Source organism: Homalodisca vitripennis, unplaced genomic scaffold (genome assembly GCF_021130785.1).
Source record: "Homalodisca vitripennis isolate AUS2020 unplaced genomic scaffold, UT_GWSS_2.1 ScUCBcl_8;HRSCAF=347, whole genome shotgun sequence".
In the NCBI taxonomy this organism is placed as follows: Eukaryota; Metazoa; Arthropoda; class Insecta; order Hemiptera; family Cicadellidae; genus Homalodisca; species Homalodisca vitripennis.
Window position 1 is genome coordinate 337503 of NW_025776130.1, and position 9264 is coordinate 346766.

The following is a 9264-nucleotide window of genomic DNA, read 5'->3' on the forward strand; positions in this document are numbered from 1 at the left end:
TAGTATACAAGCGTTGTACACACTGTTAGAGCATCATACCACATTTTACCTATTAGTTACATAACGTTACAATTTCACCCAAAAGTAATTAATGAATAAGATAAAGAAAAAACTATTTGTATATATACATAATAAAATGAAACTTTATTGAGAATGAGAAAGACAATTAAACTTTCAATAAAGCTAAATAAAAAACATTATTCATTATTGTTATTTTTCCTAAAAGTAGAAATATTTACTATATTAAATATATTCTTGGGTAATAGATATAACTAAGTACTAGCACTATTTTTTAGGGAAGCTGAGTTTAATTTTAATATTTTAACATTTGTTATATTTTAAACGTGTAGCCTAACTAACAGACGTTCCAATTCCCAGCCGTTCCAGTCGTGGAACCGTTGCGTTGATTTGGCGATAGCCGTAACTAACAGTTCTTTTACAATATAACGCCATATTTATTTTTTTACAATTCGTCGCATATATCCGATATGCATTTTTACAATGTGAATAAGTTAAATAACATAACGGTTAATTACAATAGGTTTAAATTGTAACAAGTTAAATTAATTGAAGTAAAATATTGAAATGAAATCTAACAATAACTGTAGTAAACATTAGGCAACATTTTAAATGTTATCTTAATAACATCGGTATTACTGAAATGTAACCTCATTAGATTGTTTAGTTATAAACAACTTGTATTTAGCCAGTTAGTTTTATATTCCGATGACAGTTCTTTTCACAGTACATAGAAAGATTTCCACAGTGTTTAATAAAAAATTAACTTCAGACCACAACATTATAAACTACTAAATCAACTGTAACCAAAGATCCTTATTAAACCTTGTTTAGTCGTAAATTTGTATTTAGTTGTATTTTTAATACAGTCAAATAATATAAACCTATTACGAATTTAAGATACGTTGATTTTATATTTGTGTGATATTGGATATCATATTTTATATGGTGCAGTCCCACCAATTTACATTTTTTTACAAGTAAAAAAAGTAACCTGTCACGTTGATATAAATTAATCACTAATTCACAGAAATGTATTTATATGTTTTAAATAAAATTTGTTGACTTTAAAATATAAATGAATTATTTTATTTAACATACATTAAATATTTATAATCTGGTAGTCTATTATTTGCTATAATCGTGTACAAATTGTACAAAATACAGTTTTCATACAGTGTCAATTTTCCCCGCCTCCACAGATGCCCGTGTGCATGCTGGAGGGGGAAAACTGGTTTGCTCTTATCGTGACGTCACGGCAGCGATGCGCGCGCCACCTTCTCTTCTGGGCACCCCCCTCCATTCAGCGGCGTTTCCTTTATTCAGTTCATTCGTTGCTTGACAGTCGACTAAGTAACATCGGGAGCCTATGGTTTGTTTTTGAACAACTATAAAATTAAATTTCGATTATATTAGCGAGTGTTTTAAACTATAATTATATCTGAGTGCGATTTAATATTCTCACATTAAAGCTTGTTTTGAGCATAACTAATACTTTGCAAGGAGTTTTATTCGTGACTGTGTGTAACAGAGCGGAACTTAGTTCATCATGACGGATAAGTTAGAAATGAGTTTAGACGATATAATTAATCAGAGCAAGGAATTAAGGAACTCTACAAGAAGAAGTCGTGAACGAGGAGGTTTTCGTCAGGGTGGATCAACTCAGAGCAATGCCAGAGATGGTGGTGGACCCATGAGAAGCAGGAGAGTCAGATTTGATTCATCGAAGAGAGTTCCCTATTCTCGAGTAAGTACAATTTTTATACTATCACTTATTAAGAAATATGAATTACTAGACTTCCCTACAATTTCTAATGTCCAGTCTTTTTATTGTAGGCATAGAATAAATTGTTATCTTTAATGAGTAGCCTCTGGGACTAAACCCGATTTTTATGGGGGTTATGTAGAGATATCACCTGTGTTTCAATATGTTGTTCAGGTTATCAGGAATTTAAAATAATTCAATTATTTAGTTTCCTTAGCGATTGAGATTAAAGGTATCTCACTTTAAATTTGCCATCACTTGGGAGACCACTCTAAGTATGTTTAGTCAACTTTATAATTTGAAATTATTGTTTTGTGTGTGTTTATAAATATTGTTATGTAATTTATTGAAATTTTAAAGAAAAATACGTGTTGTTTGTATCATTGGGTTTATTTAGTATTTAACATAGTAGGCTGTGACTACTGTGTCTGTGATAGGAAATTATTTTAGGACAATGTATACTTAAGTCAACCTAATTATTTCTCTAGTAACTTGTAATATATTTCAAAATATTAGTAAAGTATTAGTCGCTATATTTTAATAATTTTTTATTTATTGAAGCCTACACTTGGACAAAACTTTATTATTTTTAATGATAGGGAACCCAAAATAGCAATAGTAGCGGGGGTTGATAATTCAGTTCTGAGATAGACTTTTATGAGGGGCCTACACTTGTGTTTTGGGTATTATATAGAATCTTTAGTTTGTTTTTCTCTAAGAAATAATTCAAAATTAATATTAGCTTAGGCTTAAATACATAAATAAAATAAACTTGAACTTTAAGCATTCAAAAATTAACCTTGAAAAAACCTAAACATGCCTAGGTTTTAATTTAATAATCTAAATTGTTTTTAGTTATAGCGGACATAATTTGTTTCTTTCTTAGTTTATAAACTTTTATTCTATAAATCAAGTAAATTATTACAACTTACATGTGCAAAACCTTTGTTTCTAAATATTATGACAATATAGAATAGCTTAAGCCGAATACACACACACACACACACACACACCTGTATATACATACATTACATATATATATATATATATATATATATATATGTATATATATTGCCAACTAAAAATTTGTATGATTAGCAATAGCCGAATGTAATTTAAATAAACATTTAATCCCAAATAGTACTTGGCTCCCGCCAAGTCCTCGAACCCGGATCTCTCACTTGCCAGGTGAATGTGCTACAATTACGCAAATACATTCACCCGGCAAGTAAGAGATCCGGGTGAATATATATATATATATATATATATATATATATATATATATACTTTTTCATTGTTAAGTAGTATGTTATAATGTAAAATTACAGGTTTAAAGGTACAGGTTTTTACCGAGGTGTAAAAAACTATTTGCTGGTATCTCCACAGAACAATTAAAACTTTGGCCTATTTTATATTTACGTGCTTATAGAAACCTTTTACACGATGAACTTCGCAAATTGACTAATTCATGTCTTAATAGAGTAATTATTTCAGCCTCCCAGCGATATCAACACTCGCTGGCAGCATGATCTCTATAATGGCCCGGTTATCAACAAGAGGAGGAGATCAGGAGGTCTAAGCATGACAGGTGGTCCTACAAAACTAGTCGTCTCAAACCTGGACTATGGAGTATTAAGTTCAGACATACAGGTAAGAGAAAGTATAAAGGTCACACCTAAGAAACAATTTATTCAAATTAAGGTACATGTACAATTTTACGTCAAATTTCATTATTCAAAGGCTAGGTAAAGTACTCTTTAGTATATTTTGATACATGAGACATTTCAGTGCAAATATTTATAGTTATATTATATTTATTTAGATCTAAATATTTGTAAAAATTGGTAAGTTAAGTCATGATATATAAAGCCTGGATATATTCCTAACGTATTAATGTGTCAGTGTTAAATCATCTTGTTACATATTAAAATACTTTTTTTACTTTTTGGTGGGTAAAGATATTTAGCCCCCCTTTTAAAAGTGATATTACAGTGACAATAAGTTACTTGAACTCTTGTCAAAATAAATTAGTTATATTATATTTATCTAAATTTACATACCTACTTTTAAAAATTGTAAGTTAAGTCATGACACTCCTGGATATATTTCTAAACGTTTTTATTGTGTCGGTGTGAAATCGTCTTGCTACATATTAAATACTTTTTTTACTTTTTGGTGGGTAAAGATATTTAGCCCCCCTTTTAAAAGTGACATTAGAGTGACAATAATTTACTTGAACTCTTGTCAAAATAAATTAGTTATATTATAAATTTATCTAAAATTTACATACTTTTAAAATTTGTAAGTTAAGTCATGACACTCCTGGATATATTCCTAACGTATTAATGTGTCGGTGTGAAATCATCTTGTTACATATTAAAATACTTTTTTTACTTTTTGGTGGGTAAAGATATTTAGCCCCCCTTTTAAAAGTGACATTACAGTGACAATAAGTTACTTGAACTCTTGTCAAAATAAATTAGTTATATTTTATTTATCAAAATTTACATATTTTTAAAAATTGTAAGTTAAGTCATGACACTCCTGGATATATTTCTAACGTTTTATTGTGTCGATGTGAAATCATCATGTTGCATATTAAAATACTTGTTTTACTTTTTGGAGGATACAGATATATAGCCCCCCCCCCTTTTAAAGGGGTTAGAGGGGGTCATTTAATATTTTTAAACTGCACCTTTCAGTTTAAATAATATATAAATTATTTATACACACACATATATATATATATATATAATATATTATATAAAAATAATATATATATATCCTTTATATAGTGTAATATCTTTTTTCCAGGTGATCTTCTCAAAAGTTGGTGCTATACACAGTGCAACGGTGAACTATGAAAAGTCAGGTCGCTCCATGGGCTCGGCTTACGTCGTATTTGACCGAAAAGCAGATGCTGTCAGGGCTATGAAACAGTACAACAGGGTTCCTTTAGATGGTGAGTTCAGTATGTATAAAAGTTAGTTCATTGTTCCAATGAATTGCTAATGAATGGATAAAAGTGAAATACTTGTCACCGTTATGATAAAAGAAATACCCAATGTTTGGAGGATTTAGATATATCTCGTTTTACATTTTAGAATGTGCACTATTAACACAGTAACTAAATTACAGGGTGAGTGGCTCTTGGTGTGACAAAAATTTTTTGGGTTATAATGCAATGTAAATGTGATACAATGGCGGTTAAAAAAAAAAAAATAAAAAAATCTAACTCCAAAAATTAGGTCTGAAATGAATTATTTTATTTTCAATTTTTTCTAAAAAACCCGTGTTTATTTTTGTACGTAAATTTTTTGCCTTTATTGTAAATTTTTATGGTTTAAAATGGTATGCCATATGACCATAGTTAAGTATTCGGTTACCTACTTTTATCGGTATTGAATATTAAAGAACATGCAAGCTACAAAAAGATTAAAACAAATTTAATAACAACTGTACTTAATTTTTTATGTTTTATAAAAACTGCCTCATAAAACAGGGAAATTGAATATTTAAAAAAAAGTAAATCAGTTTTTTAAACATTAAAACATTAAAAGTCCAATCATTGCAGTTCATTCTCAAAATGGCGACCTTCTTTTCTCACTACAAGCTCTTGCTCGCTTTCTCCATTGCTCCTGCGGCGGTCATTTAAAAAAGACAGTTATTCCCGAAGCCTTTAAACAGCCATACCAATTCTCCCTCGTAATTTTTTTCTGAGTTTACTGGGGTGGAATAATCATCCTGCTTAAAAAAACCCAAACACAAAAAAAGTCAATAGATGTAAGGGCGGGAGATCGGGCAGGCCATGCGACAGTTCCCCCACGTCCAATCCACTCGGGATAGGTTTTTTTCAGTCAGCCATTGACGTACTGTTGCATTAAAATGTGGAGGGGCTCCATCCTGCTGGAATATAAGCTCGTCTCTTTCAACATTGTTCAAATTGTTCTAGAAGGTTAGGTACGTCCATGTTGCAAAAAATCTAAGTAGATTGTTCCATTTACAGTTTCCATCAAATATTGTGAGGGCCAAATAAGTTGGTTTGCGTAAGACGTTTGAAAGGATTGTTACCCTTGTCCGGTGTGGGTTTTGTTGATCCCAGTGGTGCATATTATGCCAATTGAAAATTCCTGCTCTTGTTAAACAATGACTCATCAGTCCAAAGGATTTTTCGATACAAATGACGCTGCTCTATGTCTCTGTTTAGCAACCAACGACAGAATTGTAGTTTAGGGCATAATCAGTTTGCTTTAGTTGCTTTTTCAGACCTTGAACAGCGCGTAAAATGGTATGGATGGAAACTTATTCTTATGCAAAATGTCCAAAACCTACGTCTCTAGCAAGTTATCTCAAGATAATATAGATTTTGATAGTAAATGTGCTCGCATGTAAATATTTTTGGGAAATAAATTATGATTTGATTTGATTTTTTTTATTTTTGATCTACTTCTGGATCATTCCGTGCTGAATTTAGAACTACTTCATCTAATCCTACATCATGAACAATGTGTCCTACTTTCGTTAGGTCTTTTGTGAACTGTACCTCCCTCCACAAGACGTTGATTGAGTCTTGAGAACACAGAATGACTGGGAAGTCGGCGATCAGGGTAGCAAGCTTGATACTCTCTTTAGGCAGCACCCATATTTCCCCATCACAAAAACACGTAAATAAAGTGCATATCAGCGTATTCTCTTTTGTAATATTTAAACCGATAAAAAAAACCCCAGTTAAATCAGAAAAAAATTACGAGGGAGAAATTGGTACGGCTGATCTCAAAGGCTTCGGGAATAACTGTCTTTTGAAATGACCGCAGGAGCAAATGAGAAAGCGAGCAAGAGCTTGTGGTGAGAAAAGAAGTCGCCATTTTGAGAATGAACTGCAATAATTGGACTTTTAACGTTTTAATGTTTAAACTGATTTACTTTTTTTAAATATTCAATTCCTGTTTTATGAGGCAGTTTTGATAAAACATAAAAATAAGTACAGTTGTTATTAAATTGTTTTAATCTTTTTGTAGCTTGCATGTTCTTTAATATTCAAACCGATAAAAGTAGGTAACCGAATACTTAACTATGGTCATATGGCATACCATTTTAAACCCTATTAAATGTTAAAGTTTTTAATATCACTTGACACATTCTTGTGTACAGGGTGTGGTAAAAAGATGGGGTTCAATGATAATTTTTCAGTTTTTCTGAAACTTAGCAACTTTGCCATTTAAAATCGACCTGAAGCTTAATTTTCTTTTCTAACCGATTGAACCGATAACTTTTTCACAACGAAAATTTAACGGAGAATCTAAAAATTGTGTAGTTTACTCACATATGTCTATACGTCGCTGAGAAATATCAAATTTACGTACAAAAACACGGGTTTTTTAGAAAAATTGAAATAATTCATTTCAGACCTAATTTTTGGAGTAAATTTTTTTATAACCGCCATTGTATCACATTTACATTGCATTATAACCCAAAAAAATTTTGTCACACCAAGAGCCACTCACCCTGTATATTTTATTTTTACATAATTTAAAAATTGCATGAGGCAAATAACTATCTAGCAGCAAATTTAGTGAATTACTTTTTAAATGTGTTTGAGTAACATAGTTATTTTGTGCCAAATGGAGTGTGTATTTGTCCTGTATACTTCCTCTGCCTTAAAGTTGTGGTATTCCATAATCTTTATTTAAATAATATTTTCCTATTATTAATGTATTTATTCTGTATATTTATACAGGTCGCCCGATGCATATTGAATTGACTACCTCTGATGTTGAGGTTGCGATGCAGCAAATCCAACCGACTCAGCGAAAGGCTTCACCCGCAGGCCTAGTGCTGGAGGTTTTGGCCGCGGAGTTACTGGAAGAGGTGAGTAACGTTGGTAATTAAAACGGTTTTTAACTATTAACTTTTTCCTTTTCGGTACCAATACGATGAGATAGGTTTTCCGTATCATTATCTCTGTTGAGAACGCCTTATTTTGTAACCAAATAAACTTTAGTAGGCCTATTAGTCGTACGTGAAACTATAAGTAATGCAGTTTAGGATATAAAATGTTTTTATAAATAAATTTAGAAAGATCTTAAGTTGGTTTTTTTAAAAGTACTAGAATAACTAATTGGTCTCTCTCTCTCTCTCTCTCTTCTCTCTCTATCCCTCTCTATCTATCTCCCCCTCTTCCTCTCTCGCGGCCTCTTACTTTATATATTATATACTAAAAATTGTTGATCTGTTTTAAAAAAAATGTACCACTTATCACTCAAACTTTAGAAAGAAGAAAGAGGACTTTTCTTAAAATGCGCAAATTAGCCTGGAGAGTAATACGAGTCACTGTTTCCTAGAGGACAATGGAAAACAAAATTATTAACGCATGTCTATAGCTTCTTATACTAATTGAGTTTGTTAATAACTTTTCTTTCATAATTCGCAACTTTATCTTCTTTATGTATGTCACGTTCATTTTTAGCAGAAGGCGATGGAGTAAATCAGTTCTAATAATTGTGTACTGAAAGTTCATGAAATTCTAAATCAAAGTTAGGGGACCTTTTACGAACTTTTCTGTGATTTCATTTAATTAAAAATTTATTATGAGTAAAATAAATAATACAATTATAAAACTTACATTGAAGTTCATACTAATTACATCCACAGCAGTTTAGCTCATGTTTCATATATCATGTTGTAGGTTTCAGAAGAAACGGTCGAGGCGAGAGAAGAGGTGACGGACGAACAGTGACAAACAAAGTCCCAACTGCTGCAGAGTTAGATGCAGAATTAGATGCGTACATCAGCGAAAGAAAGTAGTGTAACCTGAACGTGAATGGAGTGTAAATATTGTATTATAGAACATGTTTGTAAAAATTATAGATCTATTACTAATTTAGGTCGATTGTTATGATCTTATGATAAAGACAGATGTTTTTTACATCTTGTTGATGAAATATGTGCAGACTTATTATTATTTTAATTCACTATGTGTGTATGTATATATATATCTAAAAAATCTTGGTCACTATAATTAAATCATATTGGAATATATTCTTCTGTTTAGATCTTTAATTTCCCAACCAAAGTTGTTCATTGTTCTGTGTGTAAGTTGTTGATTGCAAAGTAAAATTTCCAGTAATTGTTTGTAAATAAATTAGTAGACTTACACGCTTTTAGCTGTCAATTAAAGACGGCTTGTAGGCCTAAATTATAATAAAAATGTGGTAACCTGTTGGTCGATGTGACAGCATGTAAATTTGTTTTTAGTTACCACATCTATTTAGTTGCAAGTGTTACACTTGTCAGCTCAAAGTATAATTGTTTATAGTACAGTAATGTTTGTACAAATAAACTAGTTATATTGCTAATGCACTGCAAAATTAGCATTGTGAATTGCGTTGAGCTATTTGCCCACGTAATATTTATATATTATTTTCTACAAACTAAATATTCTGGGAAAAAGACATGTCTATTAATAATCTTAAATTTTTTTT

At 31.0% G+C, this 9264-nt stretch overlaps 1 protein-coding gene across 1 annotated transcript; it reads left to right on the plus strand.

The window, feature by feature from the left end:
* Positions 1-1567: 1567 nt before the first annotated feature.
* On the plus strand, positions 1568-8583 carry LOC124370099 (THO complex subunit 4-like; the record flags this gene model as incomplete). The annotated part of the gene is made up of 5 exons (XM_046828389.1): positions 1568-1765; positions 3278-3433; positions 4598-4745; positions 7521-7664; positions 8469-8583. Coding segments are annotated over exons 1-5 (761 nt in total), but the record flags the coding sequence as incomplete, so codon positions are not given.
* Positions 8584-9264: the final 681 nt, after the last annotated feature.